This window comes from Conger conger, chromosome 6 (genome assembly GCF_963514075.1).
Source record: "Conger conger chromosome 6, fConCon1.1, whole genome shotgun sequence".
NCBI lineage: Eukaryota > Metazoa > Chordata > Actinopteri > Anguilliformes > Congridae > Conger > Conger conger.
The window spans coordinates 5099964-5114963 of record NC_083765.1 but is presented as its reverse complement, the minus strand read 5'-3'; the positions used below and the strand labels follow the sequence as shown (position 1 = coordinate 5114963).

Here is a 15000-nt window from a genome sequence, read left to right as displayed (position 1 = left end):
GAGGGAGGGAGAGGGAGGAGAGAAGAGAGAGAGAGGTGGAGGGAGAGAGAGGGAGGAGAGAGAGTGAGGCGAGAGAGAGGGGGAGGGAGGAGAGAGAGAGCGAGGGAGACTGAGAGGGAAACAGACATGCGAGAGAAAGAGACAGGGGGAAGAGAGAGTGGATTGAGTGAAAGCCAGAGAGTGTGAGACAGAGAGACATTAAGAGGACTTGAGAGAGAGCTTGAAGGACAGTGTGGGACCTTCACACAGTGCCGGCCAGTGAAGGGTGGGGGCTCCCCCTCTGTCCTCCCTGAGATTTATTCCCATTGGGGAGTTGTTTTTTGGCCACCATTTCAGGGTTTCTTCCCAATGGGGCGTGCTTGTACCACTCCATGAGAAAGAGGGAGGGAGGGAGAGAGGGAGGGAAAGAGAGAGAGAGAGAGAAACAGCGTGAGGGATAATTGGAGAAGTTTTTTGTGTGACGAGGCCGAGGTAACAATCAGACCCTTGTTGTGATCGTGGGCTGCTGATCTACGAGGGTCACGGGAATCTCTGATTGGCTGCGAGTGAGCTCCCATGCCAGTCAACCAGCCAATCAACCGAAAGCTGGCTGCTGGCATAAAATGTGCAGTCGTTCACAACCACAACCATCCTCAGAAACAGATACGCTGGAGGGCCCGGCCCCAATTACATTACATGGCATATCATTTAGCCGATGCTTTTATCCAAAGCAACTTGCAGGTGATTAGACTAAGCATTACATTATACTTCATACCTCTCTGACAGTTCTCTTTCCTTCACACAAGATTAATCGTGTAAAGGAAGTTATGGGGAGGAAGGCACTTTAACACGTGTTGCCTAAAGTGCCATTAAGTGACTGGTTTCATGTTCAATGGGTTATGGAGGGAAGTTGAGGTTTTTTTTTTATACTTGTGGATGAAATTGGTTCTGAGCAGCTTTGAGAAGAACAGGCGCAGTGCTGAGCTGTGCAGAAATCCAGCTCATTACTCAGCCTGTGACCACAGTCTTACAAGTTTGGGGGATTTGTAATCTCTGATTTGGAATGAGCTTGTTACCCCACGCTGAGAAGAAAAGGAGGGGGGGGGGGTTGTTTCGCCAGGGATTTTGGGCGGTTTCTGTAACAAGGGTCCCCATGAACAATACAGGTAATCCCCCCCCCCACATTCCCCCTTCTCCTGGGGCAGAATTGGACTATGCAAACGGCGCTCTCAGTGAGCTGCCCCTGAGGTTCCGTGGTTGCCATGGACACAGTGAGCAGCTAAAACCGTGCGCCCCCCCGGCGGTGCTGAGTGTGGGGTTTTTAACGTGACCGTTTCCGACATTACTCAGGATTACAGAGTGTGTGTGCAGTGGGGGGGGGAGTTACGGTGTGTGTGTGTGTGTGTGTGTGTGTGTGTGTGTGTGCAGTGGGGGGGAGAGTTACGGTGTGTCTGCAGTGTGTGCAGTGGGGAGGAGAGTCACAGTGTGTGTGTGTGTGTGTGTGTGTGCAGTGTGTGTACATTGGGGAGGAGAGTCACAGTGTGTGTGTGTGTGTGTGCAGTGGGGAGGAGAGTCACGGTGTGTGTGTGTGTGTGTGTGTGTGTGCAGTGGGGAGGAGAGGGGGAGCTGTTATTAAGGCTGAGGCTGTAACTCTGCTGGGAAAGCAGCTGCTCTGTGGCTTACGGTGTGCAGACCGCTGAGGGGACGATTGGCCCAGCTGTCTGCAGCCTCCTGTACACCAGGCAGGGATACGTGTGTGTGTGTGTGTGTGTGTGTGTGTGTGTGTGTGTGTGTGTGTGTGCGCGTGTGTGTATCACTCACCCTGCCCTGCGTGTGTGTGTGTGTGTGTGCGCGTGTGTGTATCACTCACCCTGCCCTGCGTGTGTGTGTGTGTGTGTGTATCACTCACCATGCCCTGCATGTGTGTGTGTATCAATCACCATGCCCTGCGTGTGTGTGTGTGTGTGTGTATATCACTCACCATGCCCTGCGTGTGTGTGTGTGTGTGTGTGTGTGTCACTCACCCTGACCTGTGTGTGTGTGTGTCACTCACCCTGCCCTGTGTGTGTGTGTGTGTGTGTGTGTGTCACTCACCCTGTCCTGTGTGTGTGTGTGTGTGTGTGTGTGTGTGTGTGTATCACTCACCATGCCCTGTGTGTGTGTGTGTGTGTGTGTGTCACTCACCATGCCCTGTGTGTGTGTGTGTGTCACTCACCCTGTCCTTTGTGTGTGTGTGTGTGTGTGTGTGTGTCACTCACCATGCCCTGTGTGTGTGTGTGTGTGTGTCACTCACCCTGTCCTGTGTGTGTGTGTGTGTGTGTGTGTGTGTGTGTCACTCACCATGCCCTGTGTGTGTGTGTGTGTCACTCACCCTGTCCTGTGTGTGTGTGTGTGTGTGTCACTCACCATGCCCTGTGTGTGTGTGTGTGTGTGTGTGTGTGTGCTTCAGGTGGTCTCTCAGACAGTCAGCCTGGTGGATCTCTCCTGCTACAGTCTGGAAGGAGTCCCTGAGTGTCTGTTCTACAGCCAGGACATCACCCACCTCAACCTGCGCCACAACTTCCTGAGTCTGGAGGGGGCCGGGGGGATACAGAACCTCTGCAGGTAACCTCAGCCTCACCTGTCCTACACCTGCACCTGGTGACATCACATCTCACCTGTCCTACACCTGCACCTGGTGACATCACACCTCACCTGTCGTACACCTGGTGACATCACACCTCACCTGTCCTACACCTGGTGACATCACACCTCACCTGTCCTACACCCGCACCTGATGATATCACATCTTCCTGTCGGTGCGAGGGTCTTCCTGTGGGTGCGAGGGTCTTCCTGTCGGTGTGAGGGTCTGTGGGTGCGAGGGTCTTCCTGTCGGTGCAAGGGTTTTCCTGTCAGTGCGAGGGTCTTCCTGTCAGTGCGAGGGTCTTCCTGTCAGTGCGAGTGTCTTCCTGTCGATGCGAGGGTCTTCCTGTCGGTGTGAGGGTCTGTGGGTGCGAGGGTCTTCCTGTCGGTGAGAGGGTCTGTGGGTGCGAGGGTCTTCCTGTCAGTGCGAGGGTCTTCCTGTCAGTGTGAGTGTCTTCCTGTCGATGCGAGGGTCTTCCTGTCGGTGAGAGGGTCTGTGGGTGTGAGGGTCTGTGGGTGAGAGGGTCTGTGGGTGAGAGGGTCTGTGGGTGAGAGGGTCTGTGGGTGTGAGGGTCTGTGGGTGAGAGGGTCTGTGGGTGAGAGGGTCTGTGGGTGCGAGTGTCTACCTGTGGGTGAGAGGGTTCCTTCGCCTCCTGTAACCGGGAGGAACTGGATCCCTGCTGATGTCTGCGCAGAGCTGTTTGTTACTGAGTAACAGCTGATAGGCGCTTTGTACTGTCAATGTTCGGCCGCTGAGGGAACCTTATCTGCGCACGGGCCAGTAAACAGCCCGCGGCGTGTCTGTGTGTCTGTGTGTCTGTGGGTGTGTGGGTCTGTGTGTGTGTAGGTCTGTGGGTCTGTAGGTCTGTAGGTCTGTGGGTCTGTGGGTCTGTAGACAGGCCGTTTTAAAATGGCTGCTGCGTCTGCCCCTCTCAGAGGGACACAGTGATGAACTGTAATCCACATCTCCTCCACATCTCCTCTCTGTATGTCTTACAGTGTGAGGGGAAGTGGTGAGTGTGTATATATATATATATGTGTGTGTGAGTGCGTGTGTGTGCACGTGTGAGTACGTGTGTGAGTGCGTGTTTGTGAGTGGGTGAGTGTGTGAGTGCGTGTGTGCATGTGCGTGTGTGCGCGTGTGTGAGCGTGTGAGAGTGCGTGTGAGTGCACATGTAAGTGCGTGTGCGTGGGGGTGTGTGTCCTCTCTGCTGCTCCTTCATTCTCTGTATTGACCTCTCGCCTCCATTTCATTTCTGCGTTAGAAATGCTGTGTCACTGCAGGCACTGAGGTGCAGTCAGAGACATGGGGGGGAGGGTGTCCTTCTCCAAGGGGGTCTGCACTCAAACATGTTCACACAGAAGAGTGGGGGAGAGAGTGTGTGTCTGTGTGTGAGGGAGAGAGAGAGAGTGTGTGTGTCTGTGTGTGTGGGAGAGAGGGAGAGTGTGTGTGTCTGTGTGTGTGAGAGAGAGAGTGTGTGTCTGTGTGTGAGGGGGAGAGAGAGAGTGTGTATCTGTGTGTGAGGGGGAGAGAGAGAGTGTATCTGTGTGTGGGAGAGAGAGAGAGAGTGTGTGTGTCTGTGTGAGGGAGAGAGGGGGGAGAGGGGGAGAGAGAGTGGGACACAGAGAGAGGGAGTGAGTAAGAGAGAGGGGGAGATAAAAAGAGGGGGAAAGAGGGAGACGGATAGAGAGAAAGTGAGGGAGTGATAGAGAGGGAGAGAGAGAGATGCATTCCTCTTATCTCTGAAGGCTCATGTGACACTTAATCCATTATGCTGCTGCAGGACTTCAACACACACATTAGCAGCCTGATTTCCCCCTCAACCACTTTACTATGTTACTTTCAGTTTTACTGTCAGACATTCGCTTCAGTTTCTTTCCTGTGTGTGTGTGTGTGTGTGTGTGTGTGTGTGTGTGTGTGTGGGCATAGGTGTGTCTGCATGTGTTTGTGTGCGCATGTGTGTGTGTGTGTGTGTGTGTGTGTGTGTGTGCGCATGTGTGTGTGCATAAGTGCGTGCACGTGTGTGGGCATGGCCATTTCTGCACATGCATGTGTCTGTGTGTGTGTGTGTGTGTGTGTGTGTGTGTGTGTGTGTCTGTCTTCCTTAAAGTGTTCATGGCAGTGTAGGCTGTAGATTTGTTTGATCTTTATTTCCCCATAAGCACGACTGTCATTTGTCTATGCCCCGATATGAGGTGAACCCAAATAAATTTGACGGGCTGTTCTGATTGGCCCTTCTGCTGTTTTTCTTCTCTGCTGTTTCTGCTCAGGTTCTCACAGCTGAAGAGCCTGAATCTATCCCACAACCGCCTGGGCTCCTTCCCAGAATGCATCTGTGACATCGCCTCACTTACAGAGCTCAATCTGTCCTGCAACGGAATCCAGACTCTACCTGCACAGATCGGCCACCTGCTCAGGTGAGAGATGCATGACGATGACATGCATCAAACATAAATATCCAGTAAATATTAGTGAAATATGTATGCATAAATTTGCCAGTAAACTTTGCCAGCCACATACTCGTATTAGAATACACAGTATATGATGATGTTAAATATACCTTTCCAGTTATTCTCTCTAAGAACACTGACACAGAGCACATTGTGCGTGTGTGTGTGTATGTGTGTGTGTGTGTGTGTGTGTGTGTGTGTGTGTGTGTGTGTGTGTGTGCGCGCGCAGTTGGATACGAGTGACTAATAGAGTTCTGACAGTAAATTCTTATTTTTGAGGTGAACCCCCCCTCCCCGTCATTTCACCCCCGCCCCCTGTGTGTCACACTGGGCTCTACTGTGTAATTAACTGGGAAAAGGTTATTTTGGCCCTCAGAGGCTTCCATAGCCAGTCTCTTTCTCAGTGGACACAATCCTATTTGCTTAGTAAGAGGATTAATCAAAAGTCCTCATGTGAAGCTTGGGGAAGGGGGTAGAGTTTGCTTTGGGAATTTCTGGGAACTTGAATCCGGTCATTTGCTTTTCCGGACCGTGGGTCTGCTATGAAAAGCCGCCAGATTTCTTTTTAAATTTTTCATTTAAAAGAATTGGAGCAGTGAAGTGCATTGCATTAAAATTGCCCACGTCTGTCACGCAACAGGACTCAGCTTTAGAATCTGCCAACTTTGGGGGTGTCTCGGTGGCGCAGCCTGCAGAGCACTGACCGCATGCTCATTGCGAGCCGCGACGTCGGCGGTTTGAATCCGACCGTCCGACAATTTGTCGCATGTCTTCCCCTCTCTCTCGCTCCCATTCTTCCTGTCTCTCTATACTATATACTGTCCAATAAAGCTGAAAAAGGCCTAAAAAAATATCTTAAAAAAAAAAAAAAGAATCTGCCAACTTTTAGAGCCTTGAGAATTTGGGCGGGGCCACAAACCATTTAACCCACGTTTGACTAAAAGCAAAAAAAATATGCGAAGAAAATGACCACAGAGGCGTGGAAAGAAACCATTTGTGACTAATGGATGAAAATACTATCTTAAGAAATGCTATTTGTGACCTTGGTATTATAGGGACTCTATCTGCTTTCTGAGTAGGGTTGTCGTCAAAGCTGTTACTTCCTAACAAAGCAAAACCGAAATGCAGGGCAGTTCTTCAGAGATCAAAATGAGGTCAAGATTCAGAGATCAAAAACACACACCCTGAAAGTAATCTGAATGTTACAATATCAAGATCCTCATTTCTGTTAAAAATGTCGGTTAGAACCTTATAATTCTAAGGTCTTGAATGTCAACACTTCCACTCAGGACATTAATAGGTTAACTGATGCGTCATTGGCTGAGGTGGTAAGAGCAGTCGTCTGGCAGTCGGAGGGTTGCCGGTTCGATCCCGCCATGGGTGTGTCGAAGTGTCCCTGTGCAAAACACCTAACCCCCAAATGCTCCTGACAAGCCTTGCATGGCAGCCAATCGCCGTTGGTGTGTGTGTGTGTGTGTGTGTGTGAATGGGTGAATAAGAAGGATCAACTGCACAGCGCTTTGGATAAAGGCTCTGTACAAATGCCATTTACCATTCATTACATTACATTACATTACAGGCTTTTGGCAGACGATTTTATCCAGAGCGACGTACAGTTGACTAGACTAAGCAGGAGACAATCCTCCCCTGGAGCAATGCAGGGTTAAGAGCCTTGCTCAAGGGCCCAACGGCTGTGCGGATCTTATTGTGGCTACACCGGGATTAGAACCACCGACCTTGCGTGTCCCAGTCCTTTACCTTAACCGCTACGCCACAGGCCGCCACGATGCTGCATTCACTACATTCCCTTCGCTGCATTCACCACGGCGCAGTTTCACAGAAGCCTGTGAAACGCACGTTAGGCTGTTAAGCGGCGAAGCGGGAGGGAAGGGACCGACCGGAGCTGTGGCTCTGTCTCCAGCCTACAGACGCTGTCTCTGGACGGGAACCATCTCAGCGCCCTGCCCGACGAGCTGGGCGGCCTGCCCGGCCTCTGCAGCCTGGGCCTCTCCTTCAACGACTTCCCCCACGTCCCCGCAGTGCTGGACAGGCTGACGGGCGTGGACCGGCTGGCCATGGCGGGGAACCGGGTGGAGACCCTGGAGCTGGGCATGCTGGCGCGCATGACGCACCTGAAGACCGTCGACCTGCGGTGAGGTCACGCCGAAATACGCGTCTAACCCCCCCCCTCCATTCCCCGTCCGTATCTCTGGTTTAAAACACCACCCCTTATCTGTCATCTCAGAATCGATACATGTCAGTAATGCAATCAGGGACACGCAGTCAGTATATAAGGGCGAGGGAGCGGGGGGAGAAATTAAATGACGGACAGGAAATGGGCATTCGGCGCTGACAGGAAGGGCGAAATGCTTCCTAGAACCCCCCCCTCCCCGAACAAATGGAGAGTGGGGGGCAGAAAAAACTAATGAAATGAAAAGAATCAGCAGGGGTATTGTCCCTGAAGCTACTGCGTCTGTCTCCGTTAGCGTGGAGTTGCTTCTGTTAGCCTCTCCACCTCCAGGGTGATTAATGTGGAGGTGGAGGTTGGTCAGGATTTACCCACCTGTGGGGGTCCACCTGTGGCGGGATTACAGTCTCAGACAGGCTCGAGCCGCTGTTCTGTGAACTCTGGACGACAGAGAGCCGTCTGGAGATGATTAACTCGAGCGGGGCGGACACCACCATGGGCCAGGTTACACAGACACAGGTTAAGCCCAGTCCTAGACCAGCGGCGCGCAGCAAGGGCCGGTCCGCTTCAGGATTCGGCTTCTGCTCTTAATTATTTTAATTACCTAAATCATACCTTGATCATTACATTACATTACGTGGCATTTAGCAGACGCTCTTATCCAGAGCGACGTACAACAAAGTGCAAATCAAGCACAAGAACAAGTGCAAAGAGGACCTGAGAGGACAGTACAGTTCCGAGTCCTAGTGTAAACATACAGAAATTCAGAACCCTTGAAGAGGGACCCTTGATCAGACATTTGTATATCCACCAGCTGCAGATTGCTTGTGTATCGTAAAGATTACACTGTGCTCAAGTACAGGAGTGAGCAAACATAGTTTCTTGAGCTAAATTGAGGTAACTGGTTGGAGCAAAAACCAGCTCGCAGACTTGTGCACCTCAGTTTTGTCCGTGACTACCCTGCTGGTCATTTCAGGCTGGTCATAGCTGGAGGGTCAGCGTCACCTGCATCGGTAAAACCGGTTGTATTTCCCAGTAAGTGTTGTGTTTTGTTAACGTGATGGTTTTTGCGCGCGGTGGTTGTTGCCAGGCTGAACGGGCTCCGCTGGGTAAAGACTGAGGACCTGGAGGCGGTGAAGCAGGTGACCTACCTGGACCTGCGGGACAACCAGCTCACCTGCCTGGACCTGAGCTCCACCTGCAGCCTGGAGACCCTGCACTGCCAGCGCAACCAGCTGGAGACACTCACGCTCAGCGGGTTCACCCTGCGCACCCTGTGTGCCAGCACCAACCGTGAGTGACGACTACAATCACTCCTTACGTTTACATAGCGCTAAGCAACTTTACTGTGTGCCAGCACCAACCGTGAGTGACGACTACAATCACTCCTTAGAGTTTACATAGCGCTAAGCAACTTTACTGTGTGCCAGCACCAACCGTGAGTGACGACTACAATCACTCCTTACGTTTACATAGCGCTAAGCAACTTCACTGTGTGCCAGCACCAACCGTGAGTGACGACTACAATCACTCCTTACGTTTACATAGCGCTAAGCAACTTTACTGTGTGCCAGCACCAACCGTGAGTGACGACTACAATCACTCCTTACGTTTACATAGCGCTAAGCAACTTTACTGTGTGCCAGCACCAACCGTGAGTGACGACTACAATCACTCCTTACGTTTACATAGCGCTAAGCAACTTTACTGTGTGCCAGCACCAACCGTGAGTGACGACTACAATCACTCCTTACGTTTACATAGCGCTAAGCAACTTCACTGTGTGCCAGCACCAACCGTGAGTGACGACTACAATCACTCCTTACGTTTACATAGCGCTAAGCAACTTTACTGTGTGCCAGCACCAACCGTGAGTGACGACTACAATCACTCCTTACGTTTACATAGCGCTAAGCAACTTTACTGTGTGCCAGCACCAACCGTGAGTGACGACTACAATCACTCCTTAGAGTTTACATAGCGCTAAGCAACTTTACTGTGTGCCAGCACCAACCGTGAGTGACGACTACAATCACTCCTTACGTTTACATAGCGCTAAGCAACTTCACTGTGTGCCAGCACCAACCGTGAGTGACGACTACAATCACTCCTTACGTTTACATAGCGCTAAGCAACTTTACTGTGTGCCAGCACCAACCGTGAGTGACGACTACAATCACTCCTTACGTTTACATAGCGCTAAGCAACTTTACTGTGTGCCAGCACCAACCGTGAGTGACGACTACAATCACTCCTTACGTTTACATAGCGCTAAGCAACTTTACTGTGTGCCAGCACCAACCGTGAGTGACGACTACAATCACTCCTTACGTTTACATGGCGCTAAGCAACTTTACTGTGTGCCAGCACCAACCGTGAGTGACGACTACAATCACTCCTTACATTTACATAGCGCTAAGCAACTTTACTGTGTGCCAGCACCAACCGTGAGTGACGACTACAATCACTCCTTACGTTTACATAGCGCTAAGCAACTTTACTGTGTGCCAGCACCAACCGTGAGTGACGACTACAATCACTCCTGACATTTACATAGCGCTAAGCAACTTTACTGTGTGCCAGCACCAACCGTGAGTGACGACTACAATCACTCCTTACGTTTACATAGCGCTAAGCAACTTTACTGTGTGCCAGCACCAACCGTGAGTGACGACTACAATCACTCCTTACGTTTACATAGCGCTAAGCAACTTTACTGTGTGCCAGCACCAACCGTGAGTGACGACTACAATCACTCCTTACGTTTACATAGCGCTAAGCAACTTTACTGTGTGCCAGCACCAACCGTGAGTGACGACTACAATCACTCCTTAGAGTTTACATAGCGCTAAGCAACTTTACTGTGTGCCAGCACCAACCGTGAGTGACGACTACAATCACTCCTTACGTTTACATAGCGCTAAGCAACTTTACTGTGTGCCAGCACCAACCGTGAGTGACGACTACAATCACTCCTTACGTTTACATAGCGCTCAGCAACTTTACTGTGTGCCAACACCAACCGTGAGTGACGACTACAATCACTCCTTACGTTTACATAGCGCTAAACAACTTTACTGTGTGCCAGCACCAACCGTGAGTGACGACTACAATTACTCCTGACATTGATATAGCGCTAAGCAACTTTACTGTGTGCCAGCACCAACCGTGAGTGACGACTACAATCTCTCCTTGCGTTTACATAGCGCTAAGCAACTTTACTGTGTGCCAGCACCAACCGTGAGTGACGACTACAATCACTCCTTACATTTATATAGCGCTATGCAACTTGACTCTGCCCACCTGTGAACAGTATCTCCGTACGTTAATGTAGCGATAAGACCACGCGGCTTCACTCTGCGCTGGAAGTGATCATGAGCAATAGCAATAATCACTACTTCAATTTATATATCTCCTTTCTCAAAACTCCAAGCCCTTTTCACAGTGACGAGAGGGAGACTCGCCTCAGCCAATGCCAAAGTGTGACCAGCCAGCTGTGTGATGCATGGCAGCCATTTTGTGCCAGAAATCTCACCACACATCAGCTGAACTGGAGGGGGGAGAGAATGACTTTTTGGCAGTTAAACTGGGGGATGGTTTGGTGGCAGGTTGAGAGAGCCACTTGGGAATTTAGCCAGTGGGGAACCCCTTGGTCATCTGAAAGACGGCGTCTCCTACAGCACAGTGTCCCCATCACTGCACTGGGGCGTGGGGGTTTATTTACTGGAGGTAAAGATCGCCCCCTACAGGTCTGTCTGGAATTATGGCGTGTCTGCTAACAACACCACATTGTCACATCAAATACTGTCTGACTTAAACCTTGGGACATGAAAAACTACCAGTGACAAAAGGACTTGCAATAAATAGAATGACTACAAACAAAGGATTTTTAGTAAACACCTGCACAGACATTCTAGTACAGAAACTTGGACAGATTAAACCTTGGTTTATTGCACACTCTTACACTTCAGCCCAGGATAAATTGCCATTCTCTCTCTTGCAGGTTTGACCACAGTCAATATCTACCCAGTTCCAAACCATTTGATGCACATGGACCTGTCACGGTGAGCTTGTGTGTCTGTGTGTGTATGCGTGTGTGTGTGTGTGTGTGTCTGTGCATGTGCATGTGTGTGTGCCTGTGTGATCTGAGAGAGCATAACTCTGTGTGTGTGTGTGTGTGTGTGTGTGTGTGTGTGTGTGTGTGTGTGTGTGTTGTTTATGCTGCTCTGTGGTACTGCGGCCGTCTGTACTGACCTCTCCGGTGGTCTACAGGAACCTGCTGGAGTATCTCCCAGACTGGGTGTGCGACACCCGAAAACTGGAGGTGCTGGACGTCTCGCACAACCTCCTGTCTGAGCTGCCCTCCAGGTCTGCCCCCTAATCCCTCCGTCTTTCTCCCCCTCTCTCCTCCCTCACTTGTTTCACACCATCATTCATCCCCCCCATCATGGGCTCAGAGCAGGGGCCTGTATCACAAAGCAGGATTACTGAGTTAGCTGGATAGCTGCCCTGAGTAAAGTCCAGAACAACTCTTTTTACTTCAGTCCCTGTTCCAGATTTAGGAGGGTTCCAGGTTTTACTCGGTGCAGTTATCCAGCTAACTCAGTAATCCTGCTTTGTGGGTTTTAGTCAGTGCAGATATCCAGCTAACTCAGTAATCCTGCTTTGTGGAACAGAGCCCTGGTTCTGTCCTGTCCAGTCAAGCTCCTGTCAGTCATCCTGTTCAGATGATGGGACCTTTGTGATCGGCCACCATTATTTCTTCACCATTACATCCGTACATCCAGTATGGCTTGCAGCACACACACACTCCCCCATTTACTATCATGTACTAAGCATTTACTGCCATGCAATAACTATTTAATATCCTGTAATAAGCATTTACTATCATGTAATAAGCATTTACTACCATGCAATACGGATTTACTATCTTTACTATCATATAATAAGCATTTACTATCATGTAATAAGCATTTAATATCCTAGCGGTAAGCATTTACTATCCTGTAATAAGCATTTACTATCATGTAATAAGCATTTAATATCCCTGTACTAAGCATTTTCTGTCACTTCAGTAATCTTTTTCTATCCCTGTCCTTCGCATGTGAGGAAGCCCTCATTTTTACATTTGACATTGCATAATCTGTTGCACATTGGGAGGGATTTTTAGAAGATTAACCAAGAAAGAAGGGAAAGTTCTAGATATGGCTCCCCCCACAGAGTGAGGTTTCTTGCCCTGCCCAGAGCAGGGGACCACCCCACAGATCTGTGACATCACTGCACTTGAACCACAAAAGCCTGCTTCTCTCCCTTGCTTTTAAACATCTAATATTTGAACTTAAGAATAGTCTGAAAACATCCCAAATATGGATATGGTGTTGTTGTGTTTGGGTTCAGGTTGGACTATTTGTGTCTGTTCTTGGGTACTCTTAAGTGTCTGTGCGTGTTTGGGAATGTCAACAGAATTGTGTGCTCTCAGTGTTGCCGTGGTTTCGCGCGGGATCCAATCAGGGTCTCAGACTGTGCTCCCGGCGTTGCCGTGGTTTCGCGCGGGATCCAATCAGGGTCTCAGACTGTGCTCCCGGCGTTGCCGTGGTTTCGCACGTGATCCAATCAGGGTCTCAGACTGACAGCTGCCGATTGGTCTCCGTCTCAACCGGCAGGTTGCTGAGCAGCCTGAGTCTCCGGAAGCTTCTGGCAGGAGACAACCGTCTGCGTGGCCTGCCCGACCTGCTGGACCACACCCCCCTGGAGACACTGGATCTCCAGCACAACCAGCTCTGTGAGCTGCCTGAGGGCCTCTTCTGCAAGGCGCTGAAGTAGGTCACACCTTCCCCTCTCCTCCCTGCCTGGTTCTCTCTCTCTCTCTCTCTTTATCCCTCTCCTCCCGCTCTTTCTCTCCCTCTCTCTATCCCCCTATTTTCCCTCCCTCATTCTCTATCCCCCTATTCTCCATCCCTCATTCTCTCTATCCCCTCTCCTCCCTCTTTCTCTCCCTCTCTCCTCCCTTTCTTTCTCCTCCCTCTTTCTCTCCTCCCTCATTCTCTCTCTCCCTCTACCTCTTTCATCCCCCTCTCCATATCCCTCTCCTCTTGTCCTCTCCCCCTCTCTATCCTACTCTGCCACTCTCTCTCCTGCTTTCCTCCCTCTCTAATTCTCTCCCTTTCTCTATATCCTCCTGTCCTTCTCCCTCTACCTCTCCCTGTCCCTCCTCTCCCTCTCTCCTACCCCCTCTCCCTCTCCTCCTCTCCCTCTCCTTCGTTGGACTTTGCTCCTGTGTCCTGTGTGGTAGATCAGGACTGGTCGGTGATGTGATGTCCAGAGTCTTACAGGATGCCCTTTTACCTCATTCCCCGTGTCCCTGAAGACCTTTTATGAGCCGTGTCCCTGTAGACCTTTTATGAGCGGAAGTGGTTTTTAAATAGCAGCCGTCCGATGATGCATCGTTATTGACTTTCATTCCGTTTCCTGTTTTATCTGTTGCGTCAAGTGAAATTTCCCGGCCATAGATACATGTGTAATATATCTATATTTGTTTCAGTGTTGGTCTTTTACAGCACCATGTTCCCAAGCAGTTCGGTGTCATAAACGGCCCTGAAACTCTGGGAAGCACTGGGGAGTAAACAGAGTAATCACTCTTGATTATAGTGCCGCTCCAGCCTGGGGAGTTGTAAAAAGAGCTGTAAATAACACTGGCCTTTCGTGACCCCCCCTCCCCTCCGCCCCCCCCTAGTCTGAGGTACCTGAACGTGTCGGCGAACTCCCTGGAGAGCGTACCCCCGAGCAGCCACACGGAGGAGAACCTCGGCACCCTGCAGGAGCTCTACCTGACGGGCAACGGCCTGACCGAGAACTGCGCCGCCCTGCTGGTCGGACACCAGCACCTGCGCGTGCTGCACATGGCCTACAACCAACTGCAGGCCTTCCCTGCCAGGTGTGTGTGTGTCCGTGTGTGTGTGTGTGCGTGTGTGTGTGTGTGTGTGTGTGCGTGTGTGTCCGTGTGCGTGTGTGTGTGTGTGTGCGTGTGTGTCCGTGTGCGTGTGCGTGTGTGTGTGTGTGTGCGTGTGTGTCCGTGTGCGTGTGTGTGTGTGTGTGTGCGTGTGTGTGCGTGTGTGTCCATGTGCGTGTGTGTGTGTGTGTGTGTGTGTGTGTGTGTGTGTGTGTGGCCTACAACCAGCTGCAAGCCTTCCCCGCCAGGTGTGTGTGTGTGTGTGTGTGTGCATTTGTGTGTGACTGTGTGTGAGTGTGAGAGTGTGTGTGGGTGTGAGAGCGTGTGTTTGCGTGTGTGCATTTGTGGATGTGAGTGTGTTTGCATATGCATGTGCATGTATGAGTGTGTGTATGTATTTGTGTGCATGCAGGCATGTACATTTGCGTAAATTGGTGTGTAGCTGATGTCCGTTGCGGAGCGTGACTGGGTGTGTAGCTGATGTCCGTTGCGGAGCGTGACTGGGTGTGTAGCTGATGTCCGTTGCGGAGCGTGACTGGGTGTGTAGCTGATGTCCATTGCGGAGCGTGACTGGGTGTGTAGCTGATGTCCGTTGCGGAGCGTGACTGGATGTGTAGCTGATGTACGTTGCGGAGCGTGACTGCGTGTGTAGCTGATGCCCGTTGCGGAGAGTGACTGGGTGACTCGGTGTGTTGCAGTAAGCTGAGTAAGTTTGAGCAGCTGGAGGAGCTGAATCTGAGCGGGAACCAGCTGAGGAGCCTGCCCTCCACCGTGTCCAGCTGCCACAGACTCCACACCCTCATCGCACACT

General features: G+C 50.9%; 1 protein-coding gene across 1 annotated transcript in view; it reads left to right on the top strand.

Annotated features, from left to right (window-relative positions):
• The window catches only part of LOC133130496 (PH domain leucine-rich repeat-containing protein phosphatase 2-like), a 39702-nt gene that overhangs the window by 17770 nt on the left and 6932 nt on the right, over positions 1-15000 (top strand). The window contains exons 5-13 of the mRNA XM_061245116.1: positions 2429-2583; positions 4873-5019; positions 6974-7204; positions 8331-8533; positions 11244-11304; positions 11513-11608; positions 12904-13059; positions 13974-14174; positions 14888-15000. The exon at positions 14888-15000 is cut by the window's right edge and continues 50 nt beyond it. Coding sequence (XP_061101100.1) covers positions 2429-2583; positions 4873-5019; positions 6974-7204; positions 8331-8533; positions 11244-11304; positions 11513-11608; positions 12904-13059; positions 13974-14174; positions 14888-15000 — 1363 coding nt within the window. The remainder of the gene's footprint in view (positions 1-2428; positions 2584-4872; positions 5020-6973; positions 7205-8330; positions 8534-11243; positions 11305-11512; positions 11609-12903; positions 13060-13973; positions 14175-14887) is intronic.